This window comes from Vitis riparia, chromosome 7 (genome assembly GCF_004353265.1).
Source record: "Vitis riparia cultivar Riparia Gloire de Montpellier isolate 1030 chromosome 7, EGFV_Vit.rip_1.0, whole genome shotgun sequence".
Classification (NCBI taxonomy): domain Eukaryota; kingdom Viridiplantae; phylum Streptophyta; class Magnoliopsida; order Vitales; family Vitaceae; genus Vitis; species Vitis riparia.
This window is the reverse complement of record NC_048437.1, coordinates 23108673-23133234: the sequence shown is the minus strand read 5'-3', so window position 1 is coordinate 23133234 and position 24562 is coordinate 23108673. Positions and strand designations below refer to the sequence as shown.

The following is a 24562-nucleotide window of genomic DNA, read 5'->3' as shown; positions in this document are numbered from 1 at the left end:
CATTACAAATTGATGTACTTTTGTCGTTATGGATTGTAACTTGTTCTTCATGCACTCCATATCAACTAATTAGCTTTCTTTGAAAGAATGACATGTATTGATCTTATATCTTGATCTCAAAAGCTCAAGCTAACCTTGAAAAAAAAAATTGCATTATGGAGTATCTACACAATAAATGTTTCTCATAAAATATTTTCCTTTTCCATGATTAGTTCTCCAATGATTTTCACACATACTTGGTATAAAACAATCCACTCATTGAGAGTCTTCTCTAAGTCAAGGAATTTTGCGCCTTTGTATTGTTTAACATCACATTTTTTAAGATCAGACAAGGGATATTTTGGAAATTGCTTGATCGTATTTTATATCGTCCCTTGATTCATTTGCAAGTTAAAACTTGTTTGGGAATAGGTTGGATTTTCTTTGTTATACTTACACAATGTTTTACACATTTTATCCATCATTAGCGCTTTCTTTACACATTTGAGATGAAAACCCGTCGTTATATGACTTGTCCTATGGTTTTTTGTTCACTTAAATAGTGTAATTAGTTTGTAAAACGAAATATTGAATTAAAGCGATGTTAGATATAACAATTTGGAAAAAAAAAAATAAGGGATAGTTAGATAAATTAAGAATTTATTAATTAATCAATAAGCTAATATTTGTTCAATTAATAAATCTTCCTTGATCCCAAGGTAACTGTACTTTTAATTCAAATGGTTCTTGTTGATTCTCCTTCTCAAAAACTACCCCAATCGTTGATTCAATAACAACAATGATATTCTCTCTTACTGTGCTTCCGATCAAGAAGCTGCAACAAAGACCAGTGCCGGTGGTTCCGGGGGATCTAAGGGGGATCTCAAGTTTGCTCTGGGCCGCCCTTCTCCCCGTGAAATTCCACTTACCCACACATTGTGTGTGCCTCTCCACTTCTTCTTCCTTCGACCCACTCGGCGCCAACCATCCATCTGCTCAGGGCCTGTTTGTACCGGAATCCCTCTGCTGGACTGTGTTCCATTAATCTTGGATTAGGCATAGAGCAAAGGCCGGGCCTCACAGAAGTCGCATTGGCCCATGACATAAAGCTCTCCCCATTCCCCAACCAACACAATTCGATTGCACCTTTCCAGTCTAAAGTGGGGTAAATATGCTTCATCTTCCGGTCTAAAGTGAACGTGCCTCGTTTTCCCATTGTAAATTAAATATGCTTCTGTTTTTTCCAATTCTAAAATGAACGTGCTTACTTTTCCGGTCTAATATTCTCAACTAGACTAGTGGAGTCTTAACTTCAGTTTCACTGGCTATTCCCATATCTATGAAAAATTCTACAATGCCGCGTGGGGACGCCGTGAAGGAGATTTCGGTACCCAAGCATGACCCTTATATATAACGTGAGCAACATCTCTTTGTACTATAGGGAGATCTGACTGATCAGTAGAATACAACATGAGGAGCATGGCTATAATCCCAAGCACTTGTATTGTTGTTATTCAGTTTGTCTTCCTCATCTCCTTACTTTCTTTCAAGGTTACATCCTCATCCAGAACAGAGGCAGAAGCTCTCATCCAGTGGAAGAACAGCTTGTCTTCTTCCCCCTCTCTCAATTCATCGTGGGCTCTCACCAACATTGAAAACCTTTGCAGCTGGACGGGCGTTGTGTGTGGCACCACCGGAACTGTCTCCGAGATCAACCTCTCCCAGGCCAACCTCAAAGGAACGATTGCCCAGTTTGATTTTGGTTCGTTTCCTAATCTCACCCGCTTCAATCTCAGCATCAACAACCTCAACGGGTTGATACCATCCACAGTTGCCAACCTATCCAAGCTCACTTTCTTGGATTTAAGCAACAACCTTTTTGAGGGCAACATCCCTTGGGAGATTGGACAGCTGAAGGAGCTTCAGTATCTTAGCTTTTACAACAACTGTCTCAATGGCACCATCCCCTACCAAATTACCAATCTTCAAAAGATATGGTACTTACACCTTGGATGGAACTACTTGAAGTCTCCGGACTGGTCCAAGTTTTCGACCATGCCTCTGTTGACACACCTAGACTTCAACTTCAATGAACTTGCATCAGTGTTCCCGGGGTTCATAACTGACTGCCGGAACCTGACATACCTCGACTTGTCGTGGAATCACTTGACTGGTCCGATACCAGAGTCACTATTTCGCAATTCGGGGAAACTTGAATTCCTCAATCTTGCTCAGAATTTATTTGAAGGCAAGATTTCTTCTTCCATAGGTCAACTCAGAAACCTTCAGAAACTCAATCTCCATGGCAATGGCCTCAATTCTACAATTCCGGGGGAGCTTGGGCATTGTTCTAACCTCACCTTCTTGTCTCTAGCTGAGAACTTACTTGCTGGAGTGCTGCCTTTGTCCTTGACCAATCTTAACAAGATATCAGAGTTGGGCTTGCCTGGAAATTCATTATCTGGTGAGATCTCCCCATATTTCTTCACCAATTGGACTGAATTGATATCTTTGCAACTTCAGCACAATCTCTTCTTTGGAAAAATTCCATCTGAAATTGGCCTTTTGAAAAAGCTGAATGTCCTTTTCCTTTATAATAATAAGCTCAATGGCTCAATCCCCTCGGAGACTGGGAACTTGAGAGAGTTGTCTTCCTTAGACCTTTCGCGAAACCAGCTCTCAGGTCCAATTCCTCCAACAATATGCAAGCTCACCAAGCTTACTCTCTTACAGCTTTTCTACAACAATCTTAGTGGAACAATTCCTCCAGAGATTGGTAATATGAGCTCGCTGGTTATCCTCAATCTCAACACCAACAATTTGGAAGGAGAGCTACCAGAGACTGGGAACTTGAGAGAGTTGTCTTCCTTAGACCTTTCGGGAAACCAGCTCTCAGGTCCAATTCCTCCAACAATGTGCAAGCTCACCAAGCTTACTCTCTTACAGCTTTTCTACAACAATCTTAGTGGAACAATTCCTCCAGAGATTGGTAATATGAGCTCGCTGGTTATCCTCAATCTCAACACCAACAATTTGGAAGGAGAGCTACCAGAGACTGGGAACTTGAGAGAGTTGTCTTCCTTAGACCTTTCGGGAAACCAGCTCTCAGGTCCAATTCCTCCAACAATGTGCAAGCTCACCAAGCTTACTCTCTTACAGCTTTTCTACAACAATCTTAGTGGAACAATTCCTCCAGAGATTGGTAATATGAGCTCGCTGGTTATCCTCGATCTCCACACCAACAATTTGGAAGGAGAGCTACCAGAGACCATGTCACTTCTCAATAATCTAGAGAGACTCTCTCTATTCACCAATAATTTCTCGGGCACTGTTCCAAGGGAACTGGGGAAAAACAACCTCAACTTGAAGAATGTAGGCTTTTCTGACAACAGCTTCGCAGGAGAACTGCCGCCTGGACTATGTAATAGTTTCACTCTTCAACTGTTAACAGTAAACGGCAACAGCTTTACCGGGCAATTACCAGATTGCTTGAGGAATTGCTCGAGCCTACATCGTGTCCGTCTTGAAGGGAACCACTTCACTGGGGACATTTCCAAGGCATTTGGAGTCCATCCAAATCTCAGTTTTATTTCTCTGAGCGGCAACCAATTTTCAGGCGAGCTGTCACCTGAGTGGGGAGAATGCCAGGGCCTCACTAAATTACAGATGGATGGAAATAAAATCTCTCGTAAAATCCCATCTGAGCTTGGGAAGTTGTCTCAATTGCAGGTCCTAAGTCTGGATTCCAATGAATTTACTGGGGAAATTCCAATGGAACTGACGAAACTAAGCCTGTTGTTCAACCTCAGCTTGAGCAAAAACTTTTTCACAGGAAAGATCCCTCAGAGTATAGGCACTTTATCTAATCTCCGGTATCTCAATTTAGCGGAAAATAAACTCAGTGGAAGCATACCAAAAGAGCTTGGGAATTGTGAGCTCTTGGACAGCTTGGACTTAAGCCACAACGCTTTGTCAGGTGAAATACCATCAGAGCTCGGAAACTTGGTCAATTTGCAGTATCTTTTGGACCTCAGCAGCAATTCACTCTCAAGAACAATCCCTTCAAACCTGGGAAAGCTTGTGAGATTGGAGAGCCTCAATCTCTCTCGAAACAATCTTATGGGGAAAATCCCATCATCATTTTCAAGCATGCTCAGTCTAAATTCCATTGATTTCTCATACAATCAGTTGACTGGTCAGATTCCAAGTAGCAATATTTTCAAGAAGGCAGCCTATACTGGAAACTCAGGTTTGTGTGGATATGCAGAAGGATTGAATCCTTGTTATTCAACTTCCCCCAGCAGCAAGCCCTCCAAGTTGAACAAAAAGGTTCTTATTGGTGTCCTTGTTCCTACTTGTGGGCTCTTGTTTTTGGCATTCATTGTTGCTGTAATTGTAATCCTCCATCCACGATCCAAACACTCTGATGAAGAGACTGAAAGTACAGAAAAGTATGATGCTGAGGAGTGGTTAATTTGGAAAAGACGAGGAATATTCACATTTGAGGATATTGTGAAGGCCACCGAAGACTTCAGTGAGAAGAACTGCATCGGAAAGGGAGGATTCGGGAGAGTTTACAAAGCTGTGTTGCCACAGGGTCAGACAGTTGCAGTTAAAAGACTCAATATGTCAGACTCAAGCAACATTCCAACAACAAATCGGCTGAGTTTTAAGAATGAGATCGAAATCCTGACAGAAGTTCAGCACCGAAATATCATTAAGCTTTTTGGGTTCTGTTCCAGGAAGGGGATCATGTACTTGGTTTATAAATATATAGAGAGAGGCAGTTTGGGGAAAGTGTTGTATGGGGAAGAGGGGAAGATGGAGCTAAGCTGGGCCACAAGGGTTAAGATTGTGCAAGGCGTGGCCCATGCAATTGCTTACTTGCACCATGACTGCTCTCCGCCCATTGTCCACCGTGATGTAACTCTGAATAACATTTTGCTTGACTCAGAGTTTGAGCCACGGCTCTCAGACTTTGGAACTGCAAGACTGTTGTACCCGGACTCATCCAACTGGACTGCAGCAGCTGGGTCTTATGGCTACATGGCTCCAGGTAAACTTAAGATTTAATTTACAGATCATATTTTTTCTTCTCTTTCTTCAGGGGAAGGATTCAGAATATTTCTTTGAGAGGATAATTTTGTTTTCTCGTTGTGCAGAGCTTGCGTTTACAATGTGCATCACAGATAAATGTGATGTCTACAGCTTTGGAGTGGTGGCACTGGAAGTAATGATGGGGAGGCATCCAGGGGAGCTCCTAGTTTCACTACCATCATCAGCACTATCTGATGATCCTGGTTTGCTTCTGAAGGATGTGCTGGATCAGAGACTTCCAATGCCCACAGGGCAATTAGCAGAAGAAGTAGTGTTTGTAGTCAATGTAGCCATAGCATGCACGCATGCGGCTCCAGAGTCACGACCCACCATGCGTTTTGTGGCAAAAGAACTATCAGCTCAACCGAGGCTCCCCCATTCGGAGCCTTTCCCCAGGTAACCCTTAAAAGATTGAGAAGCCTCCAAAAGTAGATCAAAGTTGTATATGGTAAACTCGCTGTGTTATGTATTGTCTGCTCAATAAAAATGATAGATGTTAAAACCCCACTGTTAAATTAGCTTCCAGGGTAGTCCACTGGGCTTTGGCTTTTGTATACATTAAGTAAATGTTTGCCGTGTATTGACCTGTAATCCTGGTCCTTGTGTGATTGTATATATTTTCCTTTTAATAAGACTTCAGAGGTCTGCCTTTATGGATTTCTAGTCAAGACTTGACTCTGAATGAGTAAGTCTTTGGTTCATGGATATCCACACACCTGGCAGTGGACCATGCTATTAAGAATTTTGGGCCATGCTGTCTTGAATTGGTGAGACACGAAAGGTCATTTGAGGTTCTGATCAGTGATGGTCACAGAAAGTTCAGCAAAGTATAATGGGTCTGATTCGTTAAAACATTGTGTTGATATGAGTGTTAGAGATGTACAAGCTGATCAAGTTGGAAAAGTGTTCAAAAATGGCCCTTTAAAAACTGATAAGAGAACAAATTGATTGGCCCATGGAGACAATCAATTGTCACCTGGATGAACTTGTTTGCTTTTTAAAAAGTTTAAGGGACTGATCCTATCAATTCATGGCAATATGATCTCAAACCTACATAACAATAAGCTGAGATACGTCTGTTCAGCATTCTTTTTATTTAAGATGCTTTATGTACCTGTCAAATTATGAGTTTTGTCCATGTAGAGACCTCAAATCCCAGTACTTTCTTGCTAAATTCTGAAAATGCAAATCATGTACAAACATTTCCTTTTCACTTTAATAGGGATGTTAAGAAGTTCCCATTCACTTTCTTAGGATTCCATTTGAATTATGGAAAGATTGAGCCACAAGCTTTTTCTGCCATTCTTCCTATTCTCTTTCCTTTCTTTACTAATTCTGAAAGATTTTTAATGCAGCGCAAGAGTGGGATTGGGGGACATCTTTTTCTTTCTACATTTGATAGTCTGAAGCTGACTTTGAATAAGAGGGAGTAGTTGTTGATGGAATGCCTTAGCTACTTTCCTGGTTCCTTTAACAGGGCTCAAAGTTGAGACTGACTGAAAGCCAAGGCATCAGTGGGAGTTTCCCAGGAAGGCCCTCTTCTGATTTTTGGTAGAGATTCTTTTGGTTGGTAAAATCGGGCTTTCAAAGAAATGTGATTGCACCATATCATAAGGCAAATTAGGTTGTCAAAGAAACCAATGACATTGGTTTTTTTCTATGGATTACGTAGTGATAAGATTGGCTTTAAAGAGGACAGGTGGGAGTCATAATGTCAACGTAAGGTAGGTAAGGGTTTATAGTAGGGTTTAAGCTTCTTTCACCCTCCAGACAGAAAATGAAACCAAAGAATTCAAAAAATAAGTCGGTACTCAAGTAAGATTGTATTTGGGTAGCCTTATTCTTCATTCCTATAAATCAAGGTATATTGAAATAAGTTTCAAATGAAATTTGTCCTTAAAACCATGACTGCAAGAAGGATGCTACACCATGTATAACAAATCATATTCATGGCCCATTTCCCTCATTTGCATATCAGGTCATATTTGAGCATGGGGCCTTGGGTTGTATTAGAGCTTGCACCTAGTCCTAAGTTCAAGTTATAGGCAAAATCTAGTAAAAGGGCTTGATTTGATACATTCCACTGGTCCTGAATTTTTTGGTGAACAGATCATGTTCCCAATAGCCTGAAAAGTGAGAAGCCTTCATATTGAATCACAAAATTAAGAAATTTCTTAGTCATACATACAGACCGATGGATTTGGATTGACAATCTTCATCAGGTAGGAGGAGAAGATACATTTCTCAGGGCAATTCACAATGCACACAATGTTGTTCAGGTGGAGACTCTGATTTCAATATTTTCATTACAGTATTTGTGAAGTGTACATATGCCATGGGCTCAGAGTATGCACATTACCAACAAAATCCCTCTTAATGATTGTATACACAAATCACTCTCTTAGAAAGCTTGAAAACCATTCAAAGAAGCAACTGGAAAATGTGGTAGAATCTGAGAAAGAGAACTGTAAAAAGGGAAGCCAAGGACCTCAAATGCATGGCTAGCTTTCGACACCACATTGTTTAAGAACTGGGCCTGTTTGTTTAGGCAGGAAAGGATCAATTCGAACCCAAACCAGTGAGAAAATCGAAGCGAGAAGGATGGACCAAAGGACTACAATGGTAGGAGTTCTGTTTTGCCTTCCCATCAAACCCTTGAGGAATGGATAGAGATGGACAATGACCCAGAAGGCAAAAAATAGTTTCCCAAATAAAGGTCCCCATGAACCATAACCATTGTTGATGGCATCTGAAACTCCAGCTACAACTCCAACCATATTCAGGATTATAAGAGTGGTTGGTGGGATGAGAAGGGTAGTCCATTTGAAGAGGTAGAGGTCTCCAAACTCAGCATCATCTGCTGCTTTTGATGTTACAGTGAAGTTGGTATCAACTCCAGCAAGAACCTTGAGGAGGCCCTGGAAAACGGCGAAAAGGTGAGCTGAGACACCACCAATCACCCAGAATTGTTCATTGCGCCACCAGTCCTGGATGCTAACACCACTCCATCGGAGCTCAAGCACACCTGTTACTATGATGGAGAGGAAAAGAGCCATAAACCATACGCTAGCAAAGTTTGTCAGCTGCATAAAAATAAAGTTCCAATTAGAACTCATACTTCCCTAAAGCCACCTCAGAAATGTATTCTAACATTACTTACAGTTGGGATGATGAGTTTTCTGATTGCTTGAATGACTTGTACCTGGTCGGTCGGTATGCTATTTGGACATGTTTGGAAGAATGCTAGGTATTCAAATCATTCATGATTGCCTTTGTCTAGGTAACATGCTTCTCAAACCTATGATTGCCTTTGGAAGAATGCTTCCCAAAAGTGCTCCAAGAAAGTTTAGAAGTCTGGCTAAAATTTATCAATCTAGCAAACTTTGCTCTTGCTGCATTTGATCTAACAACATTTGAAAATGCAATGGCAAAATCAAAACGGAAGGCAGTAATGAAAAAGTAATCAATACAATTTAAAGAAACACAACATAGAAGCTGGTTGATCCACTTACTAGGAAGGAAATGGTTGGGCTTGAGTGGATCTATAAATCTCAAGTTCAATTTTGACGGAATTCTTCCAAAAATAAAAAACTTGATTAGTTGAAACACGCTCAAATTCTAAAAAACTTTTTCACTATTAGCAAGGATTAACACCATAAGAACAATGTTATCTTTGGCAACTCAAAAGAAGTTGTAAGTTTACCAATTTGACATCAAATCAACATTCCTAAATGGCGTATTAACAGAGGAGGTGTATGTTGAGCACTCTATTGAGTTTGGAGTTAAAGGGATTGAGCAAAAACTTTTTAAATTAAAGAAGGAAATTCTTAAAAAGCTCCAAAAACGTGGTATGGTAAGATTGATAAATATTTTCTTGATAACAACTTCAAGAGAAGTGAAAGTGAACTTATATTATATGTGAAATCCCAAGTACTTATATTCTCATTATATGTATCTATGTTGATGATATGATATCCATTAGAGATTATCAAAGTTTGATTTAAGATTCAAATATACATATATGAAAAACTTGGGTCTTTTGAATTATTTCTTGAAATTTTCTAGGACTCTCATGGAATTTTTTTGTGCCAAGAAAAATATTCTCGTGACTTGTTGAAAAGATTTGTCATGTTGAACTATAATATAATAAGGACTCTTCATGAACACAAATGAAAAACTTCCGGTGGATGATGGGGTCAAAAAAATAGATCTAAAGAAGTATAAAGTTTGGTAGGAGGACTTATTTACCTCCCTCACTCAAGGCATGACATAATATATATAGTTGGCTTTCTTTCAAAGATTTATACAAAGCCCAAGTAAGCATCATCTTGGTGCAACAAAAAAGGTTCTAAGATGTATTAGTGGTGCTCTCAACTTTGGAAGCAAGTATCGCCATGGTAATAATTTTAAATTGGTGGCTTATACTAATGGTGATTAGGTTGGTTGTATATATAAATGATTGAAAAAACACTTATAGATTTGTTCTCATTCTTGGTTCGGGTGTCATTTCATGGGCAAGTATCATGTCATAGGTAAAAAACAAGTAGCAATCAATTGCCTTATCAAGTTAACAAGCAAGGTACATTACAGCGTAACAATTAGTGCAACATGTCAGGTGGTGTGGGAAGGAGAAACATGATAACTAACAACCTTGTTTTGTGACAAGTCTACCATTGCAATGACAAGAAAAAATTAGTTTTTCATAGAACCAAACATATCATACTTCAACATTTTTTTATTTGAGACCTTGTGGCAAGCAACTTTACAAAAGCATTTTTAGTTGAAAATTTCTATAGAGCAAGGAGTCTGCTTGGATGTAATGGAGGAGATTTCCAATTTGAGTGGAAAAATTCTCTAGAAGGAGTCTTATAGTTATCTATTTTACATATATTTTTTCGGAAAAGACAACACAGTTTTTCTTCAAAACTATCCTATAGTGCTTGTAGCTTTTTTTAAAAACTATTTGTCATTGGGCTTCAATAACCCTGATAAATTGATAATCTCAACAAAATAATATTTGTTTCTAGTCCCAACTTGGGGCCAATGTATTAAATATATAATTCAATAATTTATAAGAAAATATATATTATAGCATAATCTGTGTAGTTTCATATAAGACCCACTTACTACATAAATTAATAATTTTCTAATGTACAACTAAAACCATATGATTTGTGATGGAGGCCATTGTTAAATATGAGTCCTTAAAATTAATGTCAACTTAGATCTCATCTTTAATTTTTCATAAAACAAAAAAAAAGTTTTAGTGTGGTATTCTCATATTGCAACAAGAAATTATTCAATGTCATTAACATTTTGAGTGTTTCTTTGCATGAGAAGGCCTCTATAATAGAATTACCCTCTTCGTCTTCATTTCCATCCTCTTTATCACTTTTCATGATGCTCTCAATAATCTAATCATCACTTAACATCTTTGAGATTGTGTCATCTTCTCCAAGGTGGTTCAAGAGGTACTCAACATTCATTCCATTAGGGCACTACAATCCTTTGATTGCTATTTTCAATTCTCAAATGCCTTTTCCATCCAAGGGTTCATCCAAATTCTCTAAAGCTAGCTATATTTTCTATGGACCTAATTTTACAATGTTGTAAGCATTTTGCAATTGTATTCGCTTAAATATCTACTGTCCAAGTTGAAATTGCAAGATTCATTGCATATGTAAAACATTTGCCTATTTTGGATTTGGTTGCACTACTTTATAACTCTCCAAAATTTTAGAATAAACTTGATGACAATAATGTATTTTAAAAGCTTGTATGATCTTTGTGTCACAAGGTTAAGTCTTTGATGTCATCATGTTGGGTGGCAAAAAAAACAATTTCACATTCTTCAATCCTTCAATTTTTAGATAAGTAGAACAATTATCAACAAGCAAGAGAACTTTTCTAGTATCCATCTGTTTATCAAATCATCGAACATATTCTTGAAATAAAGCCCCAATCATCCATTCCCATTTGTTAGCATGATACTTATAATTTTGTACAAGTTTACATTCTTAGAATACCGTAGTTTAGCATACTTCCCGATGATCCATAAAGGAATTTTCTCTTAACCATCCTCATTACAACAAATAACAATTATAAGCCTTTTCTCATCTTTTTTTTTTCTTTCAAGTTACTTTGTTGTAAGAGAATGATCTTATTGTAGCTTATAAAACAATCTTGTCTCGTCAATATTGAAAACATCTTGTTGGTACATTAGGTTATATAATTTAAGTTGACAATTTTGTTTCATTCATTCTAGTATAAGATTTTTCTATATTATATCTCTCCATTGAAGACTCAAGGTTGTTACGTGATCAACCGAAACGATACAAGTATATAAAGGTCTGAGAAAGGTTAATAGAATTTATATAAGACTTTGAGTAGACTTAAGCTTTTTAAAATTGAACAAAAATAAATAAATAAATGTTTTTAAGAACTTTTAAGGGTACTCAAGCACTCATAAAAAGTAATAAAAAATAAAAAAATTACGTAATTGGACTAATTTTATAATTGTAATTGGATTAATTTTACAATTGTAATTGGATTACTTTTTTAATTATAATCGGATTTGTTTTGAAAAACACAATTTGTCTTCCCATTTACAAAGCTCCCAAAGAAGATTCTCATACTTGTTTTGGGTTGTGAAGGAGATCTACATCCCCACAAGCGCTAAGGTGATATCCACTGGGAGTACATAAGGTGTTGCATCGCAAATGTTGAATATAATGTAGGTACTGAAGAGTAAGTCTAAAGGTAGCATTTTTCAAGTAAATTTGTGTATTGCATTCTTAGACAGTGGATTTAGATTTGAAGTCTTTGATCCTATAGTTTTTCATCTCCCCACGTGGTGTAGAGGTTTTCCATGTAAAAAAAAAATCTTGTCTTGTGTGTTGGATTGATTTGATCTTTTATGATGTACTTTCATCATTATGGATTATAACTTGTTCTTCATGCACTCCATATCAACTAATTAGCTTTCTTCGAAACAACGACATGTTTTGATCTTATATCTTGATTTCAAAAGCTCAATCTAACCTTGAAAAAAAATTACATTATGGAGTATCTACACAATAAATGTTTTTCATAAAATATTTTCCTTTTCCATGATTAGTTCTCCAATCATTTTCACACATACTTGGTATAAAACAATCCACTCATTGAGAGTCTTCTCTAAGTTAACGAATTTTGCACCTTTGTATTGTTTAACATCACCTTTTTTAAGATCAGACAAGGGATATTTTGGAAATTGCTTGATCGTATTTTATATCGTCCCTTGATTCATTTGCAAGTTAAAACTTGTTTGGGAATAGGTTGGATTTTCTTTGTTATACTTGCACAATGTTTTACACATTTTATCCATCATTAGCACTTTCTTTACACATTTGAGATGAAAAGCCGTCGTTATATGACTTATCCTATGGTCTTTTGTTCATTTAAACAGTGTTAGTTTGTAAAACGAAAAATTGAATTGAAGCGATGTTAGATATAACAATTTGGAGAAAAAAAATATGGGATAGTTAGATAAATTAAGAATTTATTAATTAATCAATAAGCTAATATTTGTTCAATTAATAAATCTTCCTTGATCCCAAGGTAACTGTACTTTTAATTCAAATGGTTCTTGTTGATTCTCCTTCTCAAAAACTACCCCAATCGTTGATTCAATAACAACAATGATATTCTCTCTTACTGTACTTCCGATCGAGAAGCTGCAACAAAGACCAGTGCCGGTGGTTCCGGGGGATCTAAGGGGGATCTCAAGTTTGCTCTGGGCCGCCCTTCTCCCCGTGAAATTCCACTTACCCACACATTGTGTGTGCCTCTCCACTTCTTCTTCCATCGACCCACTCGGCGCCAACCATCCATCTGCTCAGGGCCTGTTTGTACAGGAATCTCTCTGCTGGACTGTGTTCCATTAATCTTGGATTAGGCATAGAGCAAAGGCCGGGCCTCACAGAAGTCCCAATGGGTTGGCCCATGACATAAAGCTCTCCCCATTCCCCAACCAACACAATTCGATTGCACCTTTCCAGTCTAAAGTGGGGTAAATATGCTTCATCTTCCGGTCTAAAGTGAACGTGCCTCGTTTTTCCATTGTAAATTAAATATGCTTCTGTTTTTTCCAATTCTAAAATGAACGTGCTTACTTTTCCGGTCTAATATTCTCAATTAGACTAGTGGAGTCTTAACTTCAGTTTCACTGACTATTCCCATATCTATGAAAATTTCTACAGAGCCGCGTGGGGGCACCGTGAAGGAGATTTCGGTACCCAAGCATGACCCTTATATATAACGTGAGCAACATCTCTGTGTACTATAGGGAGATCTGACTGATCAGTAGAATACAACATGAGGAGCATGGCTATAATCCCAAGCACTTGTATTGTTGTTATTCAGTTTGTCTTCCTCATCTCCTTACTTTCTTTCAAGGTTACATCCTCATCCAGAACAGAGGCAGAAGCTCTCACCCAGTGGAAGAACAGCTTGTCTTCTTCCCCCTCTCTCAATTCATCGTGGGCTCTCACCAACATTGAAAACCTTTGCAGCTGGACGGGCGTTGTGTGTGGCACCACCGGAACTGTCTCCGAGATCAACCTCTCCCAGGCCAACCTCAAAGGAACGCTTGCCCAGTTTGATTTTGGTTCGTTTCCTAATCTCACCCGCTTCAATCTCAGCATCAACAACCTCAACGGGTTGATACCATCCACAGTTGCCAACCTATCCAAGCTCACTTTCTTGGATTTAAGCAACAACCTTTTTGAGGGCAACATCCCTTGGGAGATTGGACAGCTGAAGGAGCTTCAGTATCTTAGCTTTTACAACAACTGTCTCAATGGCACCATCCCCTACCAAATTACCAATCTTCAAAAGATATGGTACTTACACCTTGGATGGAACTACTTGAAGTCTCCGGACTGGTCCAAGTTTTCGACCATGCCTCTGTTGACACACCTAGACTTCAACTTCAATGAACTTGCATCAGTGTTCCCGGGTTCATAACTGACTGCCGGAACCTGACATACCTCGACTTGTCGTTGAATCACTTGACTGGTCCGATACCAGAGTCACTATTTCGCAATTTGGGGAAACTAGAATTCCTCAATCTTGCTACGAATTTATTTGAAGGCAAGATTTCTTCTTCCATAGGTCAACTCAGAAACCTTCAGAAACTCGATCTCCATGGCAATGGCCTCAATTCTACAATTCCGGGGGAGCTTGGGCATTGTTCTAACCTCACCTTCTTGGCTCTAGCTGAGAACTTACTTGCTGGAGTGCTGCCTTTGTCCTTGACCAATCTTAACAAGATATCAGAGTTGGGCTTGTCTGGAAATTCATTATCTGGTGAGATCTCCCCATATTTCTTCACCAATTGGACTGAATTGATCTCTTTGCAACTTCAGCACAATCACTTCTTTGGAAAAATTCCATCTGAAATTGGCCTTTTGAAAAAGCTGAATGTCCTTTTCCTTTACAATAATGAGCTCAATGGCTCAATCCCCTCGGAGACTGGGAACTTGAGAGAGTTGTCTTCCTTAGACCTTTCGGGAAACCAGCTCTCAGGTCCAATTCCTCCAACAATATGCAAGCTCACCAAGCTTATTCTCTTACAGCTTTTCTACAACAATCTTAGTGGAACAATTCCTCCAGAGATTGGTAATATGAGCTCGCTGGTTATCCTCGATCTCAACACCAACAATTTGGAAGGAGAGCTACCAGAGACCATGTCACTCCTCAATAATCTAAAGATACTCTCTCTATTCACCAATAATTTCTCGGGCACTGTTCCAAGGGAACTGGGGAAAAACAACCTCAACTTGAAGAATGTAAGCTTTTCTGACAACAGCTTCGCAGGAGAACTGCCGCCTGGACTATGTAATAGTTTCACTCTTCAACTGTTAACAGTAAACGGCAACAGCTTTACTGGGCAATTACCAGATTGCTTGAGGAATTGCTCGAGCCTAGATCGCGTCCGTCTTGAAGGGAACCACTTCACTGGGGACATTTCCAAGGCATTTGGAGTCCATCCAAATCTCAGTTTTATTTCTCTGAGCGGCAACCAATTTTCAGGCGAGCTGTCACCTGAGTGGGGAGAATGCCATCGCCTCACTAAATTACAGATGGATGGAAATAAAATCTCTGGTAAAATCCCATCTGAGCTTGGGAAGTTGTCTCAATTGCAGGTCCTAAGTCTGGATTCCAATGAATTTACTGGGGAAATTCCAATGGAACTGACGAAACTAAGCCTGTTGTTCAACCTCAGCTTGCGCAAAAACTTTTTCACAGGAAAGATCCCTCAGAGTATAGGCACTTTATCTAATCTCCGGTATCTCAATTTAGCGGAAAATAAACTCAGTGGAAGCATACCAAAAGAGCTTGGGAATTGTGAGCACTTGGACAGCTTGGACTTAAGCCACAACGCTTTGTCAGGTGAAATACCATCAGAGCTCGGAAACTTGGTCAATTTGCGGTATCTTTTGGACCTCAGCAGCAATTCACTCTCAAGAACAATCCCTTCAAACCTGGGAAAGCTTGTGAGATTGGAGAGCCTCAATCTCTCTCGAAACAATCTTATGGGGAAAATCCCATCATCATTTTCAAGCATGCTCAGTCTAAATTCCATTGATTTCTCATACAATCAGTTGACTGGTCAGATTCCAAGTAGCAATATTTTCAAGAAGGCAGCCTATACTGGAAACTCAGGTTTGTGTGGATATGCAGAAGGATTGAATCCTTGTTATTCAACTTCCCCCAGCAGCAAGCCCTCCAAGTTGAACAAAAAGGTTCTTATTGGTGTCCTTGCTCCTACTTGTGGGCTCTTGTTTTTGGCATTCATTGTTGCTGTAATTGTAATCCTCCATCCACGATCCAAACACTCTGATGAAGAGACTGAAAGTATAGAAAAGTATGATGCTGAGGAGTGGTTAATTTGGAAAAGACGAGGAATATTCACATTTGAGGATATTGTGAAGGCCACCGAAGACTTCAGTGAGAAGAACTGCATCGGAAAGGGAGGATTCGGGAGGGTTTACAAAGCTGTGTTGCCACAGGGTCAGACAGTAGCAGTTAAAAGACTCAATATGTCAGACTCAAGCAACATCCCAACAACAAATCGGCTGAGTTTTAAGAATGAGATCGAAATCCTGACAGAAGTTCAGCACCGAAATATCATTAAGCTTTTTGGGTTCTGTTCCAGGAAGGGGTCCATGTACTTGGTTTATAAATATATAGAGAGAGGCAGTTTGGAGAAAGTGTTGTATGGGGAAGAGGGGGAGATGGAGCTAAGCTGGGCCACAAGGGTTAAGATTGTGCAAGGCGTGGCTCATGCAATTGCTTACTTGCACCATGACTGCTCTCCGCCCATTGTCCACCGTGATGTAACTCTGAATAACATTTTGATTGACTCAGAGTTTGAGCCACGGCTCTCAGACTTTGGAACTGCAAGATTGTTGTGCCCGGACTCATCCAACTGGACTGCAGCAGCTGGGTCTTATGGCTACATGGCTCCAGGTAAACTAAAGATTTAATTTACAGGTCATGTTTTTTCTTTTCTCTTTCTTCAGGGGAAGGATTCAGAATATTTCTTTGAGAGGATAATTTTGTTTTCTCGTTGTGCAGAGCTTGCGTTTACAATGTGCATCACAGATAAATGTGATGTCTACAGCTTTGGAGTGGTGGCACTGGAAGTAATGATGGGGAGGCATCCAGGGGAGCTCCTAGTTTCACTACCATCATCAGCACTATCTGATGATCCTGGTTTGCTTCTGAAGGATGTGCTAGATCAGAGACTTCCAATGCCCACAGGGCAATTAGCAGAAGAAGTAGTGTTTGTAGTCAAGGTAGCCTTAGCATGCACGCATGCGGCTCCAGAGTCACGACCCACCATGCGTTTTGTGGCAAAAGAACTTTCAGCTCAACCCAGGCTCCCCCATTCAGAGCCTTTCCCCAGGTAACCCTTAAAAGATTGAGAAGCCTCCAAAAGTAGATCAAAGTTGTATATGGTAAACTCGCTGTATTATGTATTGTCTGCTCAATAAAAATGATAGATGTTAAAACCCCACTGTTAAATTAGCTTCCAGGGTGGTCTACAGGGCTTTGGATTTTGTATACATTTGAGTAAATGTTTGCCGTGCATTGACCTATAATCCTGGTCCTTGTGTGATTTTATATATTTTCCTTTTAATAAGACTTCAGAGGTTTGCCTTTATGGATTGCTAGTCAAAACTTGACTCTGAATGAGTAAGTCTTTGGTTCATGGATATCCACACACCTAGCTGTGGACCATGCTATTAAGAATTTTGGGTCATGCTGTCTTGAATTAGTGAGACATGAAAGGTCATTTGAGGTTTTGTTCAGTGATGGTCACAGAAAGTTCAGCAAAGTATAATGGGTCTGATTCATTAAAACATTGTGTTGATGAGTGTTAGAGATGTACAAGCTGATCAAGTTGGAAAAGTGTTCAAAAATGGCCCTTTAAAAACTGATAAGAGGACAAATTGATTGGCCCATGGAGACAATCAATTGTCACCTGGATGAACTTGTTTGCTTTTTAAAAAGTTTAAGGGACTGATCCTATCAATTCATGGCAATATGATCTCAAACCTACATAACAATTAGCTGAGATACGTCTGTTCAGCTTTCTTTTTATTTAAGATGCTTTATGTACCTGTCAAATTATGAGTTTTGTCCATGTAGAGACCTCAAATCCCAGTACTTTCTTGCTAAATTCTGAAAATGCAAATCATGTACAAACATTTCCCTTTCTCTTTAATAGGGATGTTAAGAAGTTTCCATTCACTTTCTTAGGATTCCATTTGAATTATGGAAAGTTTGAGCCACAAGCTTTTTCTGCCATTCTTCCTATTCTCTTTCCTTTCTTTACTAATTCTGAAAGATTTTTAATGCAGCGCAAGAGTGGGATTGGGGGACATCTTTATCTTTCTACATTTGACAGTCTGAAGCTGACTTTGAATAAGAGGGAGTAGTTGTTGATGGAATGCCTTAGCTACTTTCCTGGTTCCTTTAACAGGGCCCAAAGTTGAGACTGACTGAAAGCCAAGGCATCAGTGGGAGTTTCCCAGGAAGGCCCTCTTCTGATTTTTGGTAGAGATTCTTTTGGTTGGTAAAATCGGGCTTTCAAAGAAATGTGATTGCACCATATCATAAGGCAAATTAGGTTGTCAAAGAAACCAATGACATTGGTTTTTTTCTATGGATTACGTAGTGATAAGATTGGCTTTAAAGAGGACAGGTGGGAGTCATAATGTCAACGTAAGGTAGGTAAGGGTTTATAGTAGGGTTTAAGCTTCTTTCACCCTCCAGACAGAAAATGAAACCAAAGAATTCAAAAAATAAGTCGGTACTCAAGTAAGATTGTATTTGGGTAGCCTTATTCTTCATTCCTATAAATCAAGGTATATTGAAATAAGTTTCAAATGAAATTTGTGCTTAAAACCATGACTGCAAGAAGGATGCTACACCATGTATAACAAATCATATTCATGGCCCATTTCCCTCATTTGCATATCAGGTCATATTTGAGCATGGGGCCTTGGGTTGTATTAGAGCTTGCACCTAGTCCTAAGTTCAAGTTATAGGCAAAATCTAGTAAAAGGGCTTGATTTGATACATTCCACTGGTCCTGAATTTTTTGGTGAACAGATCATGTTCCCAATAGCCTGAAAAGTGAGAAGCCTTCATATTGAATCACAAAATTAAGAAATTTCTTAGTCATACATACAGACCGATGGATTTGGATTGACAATCTTCATCAGGTAGGAGGAGCTAGAAGATACATTTCTCAGGGCAATTCACAATGCACACAATGTTGTTCAGGTGGAGACTCTGATTTCAATATTTTCATTACAGTATTTGTGAAGTGTACATATGCCATGGGCTCAGAGTATGCACATTACCAACAAAATCCCTCTTAATGATTGTATACACAAATCACTCTCTTAGAAAGCTTGAAAACCATTCAAAGAAGCAACTGAAAAATGTGGTCGAATCTGAGAAAGAGAACTGTAAAAAGGGAAGCCAAGGACCTCAAATGCATGGCTAGCATTCGACACCACATTGTTTAAGAACTGGCCCTGTTTGTTTAGGCAGGAAAGGATCAATTCGAACCCAAACCAGTGAGAAAATCGAAGCGAGAAGGATGGACCAAAGGACTACAATGGTAGGAGTTCTGTTTTGCCTTCCCATCAAACCCTTGAGGAATGGATAGAGATGGACAATGACCCAGAAGGCAAAAAATAGTTTCCCAAATAAAGGTCCCCATGAACCATAACCATTGTTGATGGCATCTGAAACTCCAGCTACAACTCCAACCATATTCAGGATTATAAGAGTGGTTGGTGGGATGAGAAGGGTAGTCCATTTGAAGAGGTAGAGGTCTCCAAACTCAGCATCATCTGCTGCTTTTGATGTTACAGTGAAGTTGGTATCAACTCCAGCAAGAACCTTGAGGAGGCCCTGGAAAACGGCGAAAAGGTGAGCTGAGACACCACCAATCACCCAGAATTGTTCATTGCGCCACCAGTCCTGGATGCTAACACCACTCCATCGGAGCTCAAGCACACCTGTTACTATGATGGAGAGGAAAAGAGCCATAAACCATACGCTAGCAAAGTTTGTCAGCTGCATAAAAATAAAGTTCCAATTAGAGCTCATACTTCCCTAAAGCCACCTCAGAAATGTATTCTAACATTACTTACAGTTGGGATGATGAATTTTCCTGTGAGAAGACAGACTGCAGGAATGGTACAGTAGGCAAGCAAGGGAATGGAAGTGAAGGGATAAACAATGGTGTTAATGTAAGCAAGCCTCTCCAGCCATTTCAACTTTCCTCCATAACCATACCATAGAGGACAGTGACGACTAAGGAAAATTTCAACAGATCCAAGAGCCCATCTCAAAACTTGGTGCAACCGGTCTGATAGATTTATAGGAGCAGATCCCTTGAAAGCCGCTCTCTTTGGCATACAATACACTGACTTCCACCCTCTACAATGCATCTTGAATCCTGTCAAAATGTCTTCTGTAACTGAACCGTAAATCCATCCAATCTGCAAAGGAAACAAATTTCTCAAGAAGTTATCTTTCCAGGGATTGTCAAAAACCATAAGCAGCTCAGTTTATGCTAAACTCACCTCTTTGCCCCATTCGGTTTTTTCTTCATAGCCGCAACTGATAACATGGATGGCTTCTTTGATAAGAGCTGTGCTATTAGTCCCTTCAGGAAGGCCACCATCTTCCATGAGAGTGGAAGTAATGAAAACTGGAGACTGTCCAAACCGTTTCTCAAAGTTTTTCTGTGACATAAGGGATGATTTCTCCAACTCATCATAGCCTTCAAGGCCTTCTTCAATCTCTTCAAGATCAAAGACTGGTCCAGATCCTTTCCTGGAGTAGTTCTTCCCCATCATTTTCTTCTTCTTGCTATACACTCCTCCAAGCAAACCTCTTTCAACTTTCTTCTTCGACTTTGACTTCCTTGAACCACCACAACAGCAGCAGCACCATGAAGGCCAGCAGTCACATGTCATCTTGGGTCGTTTCTCGGACACTGGTGGATCATAGCCATACAATGCCTGCCGGTTGAAGACACATCCAGTACCAACATACACCGGCCCTTGAATCCCATCTAGGCCTTTCATGTTGATCTATAATCAAAACCATATTGAAGCAAATTAAGATCAGAGATTGAAATATTGATCACAGATCAATTGTCAATCTGGGGTTGGCATATACACTGACATTTAAATAACTTTCTAAAGCTGCGTATTCATCTAAATCAACTGTAAAGAATACACTATTGATCTGTAATAAAAGAAGGCAAATAGAATTTGACCAACTTACATCAAAGAATACAACATTTCGGTTAGCATATCGATCGTGGAGATCAATACCATCGAACCTCTGTGGGAACTGGACATAACAGAGCTTCTTCCCAAGCTGTGGATCCATCAGAAAGCACATGGCTTCTCTTGCAGCCTTGCTGTTGTTGATGTAGTGATCACAATCCAAATTCAACATAAAGGGTGCATTGGTAAGCACTGCAGAGACTCGAATCTAGGGATCAAGCATAACAATGTTAATTAATTAGTACTGCATATTTTCATTTCGTTCATTAATTCACCTCAAGATCACTCACCAGAGCATTCATGGCACCAGCTTTCTTGTGGTGCTGATAGCCAGGTCGTTTCTCACGAGAAACATACACGAGCCGTGGCAGCTCCTTACCTTCTACATCAAGTGCACCTTCACTACCAAGGTAAACCTGTAAAGAAGTAGCGTTGGTTACATCATAGAACAGATTGGTTCTTCCAAAAGAAATTGGAATAGCCTTGTAAAACCTGAATCATCCCGGGATGATCGCGAGTGATGTTTCCAGGCCATGGGGTGCCATCCTGCATGGTCCATCCTTCTTCTGGTTTCTTTTGAGCCTTTGCTACCAATGCGTTAATCCTCACTTTGAACTCTTCATACTCTCTCTGTAATATAAACAGCCAAGAAATTTCTTAAAACCAGTTTGGCCAGAGAATTCAGGAAAATAAAATGATGGGAAACTAATGTTGCTTGCTTACTTTCATGGCTCTGCGCTCCTTCACAAAGCTGGGGTCCACTTTATCTTTCAAGTAGTCAATTTTCTGAGAGAAGTAGAACTCAGGAGCCCTGGGCTCAATGCTATGCTTCTTGCAGAATGGCACCCATCTCCTTGCAAACTCAGCAGTTTCTGCTAGAGAATCGAAAAGAAGCATGGATGCGCCATCATCCGATACATAACAACTCACCTTCTCGACCGGATAATCAAGGGACAAGATGGATAGAACCGTGTTTGCAGTTATGATTGGCGGTTCCTTAAGAGGGTCCACAGTACTTACAAAGACATCAACTGGGGAGAGACGGTTGGGCTCACCCTCACGCTCAAACCTCATTGACAGGCGTTCCAGGTAGGTTTCACGGTTGATGGGTTGCCATTTGGGGAACTGGTCGAGTATCCAAGAGAAAGCGAACCAGATCTCACAAATGACAGAGATGAGCCACAAGGGAAAAGCATCATAAGCTGGGGTTAAGATGCGGAAACGGAAGAAGAAAGCAAGAATGACGAGACGGAGGACGATGACTATGCGATATGGGCTGATTTTGCTTGATGCGATTGGGACTTTTCTCCACAATGGTTGCCGGGCCTCAGCCAGACTGATGAAAAATAGTAGTTGTGTTAGTGCAAAAATTGAGTTTATAGACCCTTCCAAGACGATCTTCTTGTTTGATAGAGATTCAAAAGAAGAAGAAGAAGAAGAAGAACTTACAGGAAGTCATCATCATCGCCTGGATCATTTCCCCCATCTTTGCTAATTAAACCTTTCTTTTCTTGCCTGGTTTTCCATTTCTCTACCCTGTCTTTCCATTCATCATTGTTGTAAATATCTTTCTCACCTTCAAAATCCTTTCCAGCAACTAAAATTCAGAAAAAAAAAAAAAAAATGAAAAATTGCAATTAAATTCACAGACTGCAACAAAAGAAAATTACGAAAAATAAAATAAACTAAAACCCACTTACCACTCCCTGCTGCAGAGAAGGCTTGGCCATTTGCATGCCATTGCTGCGGATTATAGTCTCCATTTTCCTGCAAAATTCATCACCTTAGCTTGAAAGGGTCTCATATATATCACTTCCTGACATTGCTAAGTATAAATATTTATTTAAGAAAGAATCTAATACTGACAATTTCTTAAGATTAATCAATTATGTGCCTCTTAATTAATTAAATTACCGAAGGAGCAAAGACATTCTGCTGATCTCGCGTGTTCTTAATCTGAAATTCATCATTGAAATCATCTCCATCCAAGCTGCCTTCATCATCTCCTGTAACTCTAGCGCAACCTGCACATGTAGAACCTTATGTGGGTTGGTGACTGTCCCATTCAGATGTAAGGAGTCTTATTACTTTAAGCTCGACATTCAGGCAAGAAAAGAACCTTTGTGACGCTTATAGCGAGTGTTACACTGGGGACAGCACTGGTTTCCTTCACTCCTTTCATACTCATAACAAGGCTTGCAAACTGGGAACCCACACTCATGGCAGGCTACAAACAACTCACCATCCGCTTTAACTCCGATCTCATCGCCACAAACACGACATAGTTTGGGTACAGACTGGCGGGTGGGAGGCCGTTGCTGCCAAAAGAAAAACCCACATTCACGTTAAAATCTCAAGAAAACCAACCCCATTATCAGAGAAAAAGAAGAGGAAGAAGAAGCTACCTCGCCATGCAAAACATGCATATCATTTCGGGTATGGGAACCTGCAACAAGGCCTGCCATGGTGTTTGAAGCCATGGCTAGGAAAGAATGAGAGAAGTGGGGTTGACAAGTGAGGGGAGAGAAGGGAAGGAGGGGGTTATAACGAAGGGTGAGAGGTATCCATGTGTGTGTGTGTGAGTTTCTACCAACTGTGAGTTGAGAAGTCATAGGTTTGAGTCTAAGAAACGTTAAGGGGGATAGGTGGTGGGAGAGAGTTTGCTTGCTATGCCAATATGCTGCATATAACTTGAATTCAAAGGTGTCTGAGATGTTAACCCTTCCCAAACAAACAAACAATAAACGAAAAACAGATTTGCATTCTTCAAGGACCCCACCACCACCATGGCCCCATGCCTCTCAAACCAAACTCTCACTCACACAGAGGAACCCCACCATTCTTGTTCAATAGCCCTAACCAAACTTTTCTCCATGTGGCAAAATGTTATCATCTCTGCAGGTGGATCAGTGAGTCCTAAACATTAGTCTGTTGAATGTGTAACAATCCAATGGGTTGCATGGTTTTAAAATGTATTTATATGAATATAGAGAACTTTTTTTCATATCGGGATGTGAGATATTATAATACTTATCATATTGTGGTACTTGTTTAAAAATTAGATCATGTTTTAGCTCATTTTTTAAATTTAATTATTATTTGTACTGTGTTTGGATTGATTTAGTTAAGTACTTTAGTATTGAATATTGATAGACTAGATGTTGAGTTTATTTGAAAATGCTACCTCTTTGGATTTGGGCACTAGTGCCTTAAAATTGTGTTCACAAACTAAATCTTGGGTTAAATTTGACTTGGGCCGGAAGGATACAGGGAAAGGATTACCTTTTAATAAATTGTTTTTATTTATATATTTTTGGAAATTTTCAAAATATATATATATATTGCCATAAAATGACCAGCCGTGATTTAAAAATAAGAAAGGAAAAAAAAAATCAAAATCACATGAAGTTCCTTGCTTTTAGTTTCAAAAATCAAATTTTGGAAACTCGCTAGTCCATCCAATTCCAAATAGTGAGGAGGCTGAAGTTGCTAGGGCCTTCATTGCAAAGAAGACCCATATTTCTTCCATCTGATATGCTTAAGTTAAGGAACACCTTCACAGGTGAAGATCAAATCATGAGAGCCTGGTAGGTAGCAGCATTGGATTGATAATTGGC

General features: G+C 39.5%; 3 protein-coding genes and 1 pseudogene across 5 annotated transcripts; 2 read left to right on the top strand and 2 right to left on the bottom strand.

Moving 5' to 3' along the window:
* The first annotated feature begins 1432 nt into the window (after positions 1-1432).
* Positions 1433-5710, top strand: LOC117917898 (MDIS1-interacting receptor like kinase 2-like). Of its 3 annotated transcripts, none has more exons than XM_034834365.1 (3): positions 1433-2878; positions 2951-5035; positions 5142-5710. In XM_034834365.1, exons 1-3 carry the CDS (start codon positions 1450-1452, stop codon positions 5474-5476), a joined length of 3849 nt encoding a protein of 1282 aa, XP_034690256.1. In that variant the 5' UTR covers positions 1433-1449; the 3' UTR covers positions 5477-5710. The 3 variants fall into 3 exon arrangements, with proteins under 3 accessions (XP_034690256.1, XP_034690255.1, XP_034690254.1); XM_034834364.1 differs by having other exon boundaries at positions 1433-3091; positions 3164-5035; XM_034834363.1 differs by having other exon boundaries at positions 1433-5035.
* A 1488-nt stretch (positions 5711-7198) lies between these two features.
* On the bottom strand, positions 7199-8300 carry LOC117918847 (cellulose synthase A catalytic subunit 4 [UDP-forming]-like). The gene is made up of 2 exons (XM_034835781.1): positions 8237-8300; positions 7199-8159 (listed from the first exon to the last, which is right to left on the bottom strand). The coding sequence occupies exon 2, from the start codon at positions 8130-8132 to the stop codon at positions 7578-7580; it is 555 nt and encodes a 184-aa protein (XP_034691672.1). The 5' UTR covers positions 8133-8159; positions 8237-8300; the 3' UTR covers positions 7199-7577.
* Positions 8301-13235: 4935 nt separating this feature from the next.
* LOC117918630 lies at positions 13236-18697 on the top strand (annotated as a pseudogene).
* A 57-nt stretch (positions 18698-18754) lies between these two features.
* LOC117918631 (cellulose synthase A catalytic subunit 4 [UDP-forming]) lies at positions 18755-23464 on the bottom strand. Its single transcript, XM_034835420.1, has 12 exons — positions 23351-23464; positions 23065-23263; positions 22860-22969; positions 22646-22712; positions 22395-22542; positions 21669-22281; positions 21438-21575; positions 21236-21361; positions 20941-21153; positions 20232-20744; positions 19797-20147; positions 18755-19719 (listed from the first exon to the last, which is right to left on the bottom strand). The coding sequence occupies exons 1-12, from the start codon at positions 23423-23425 to the stop codon at positions 19138-19140; spliced, it is 3135 nt and encodes a 1044-aa protein (XP_034691311.1). The 5' UTR covers positions 23426-23464; the 3' UTR covers positions 18755-19137.
* Positions 23465-24562: the final 1098 nt, after the last annotated feature.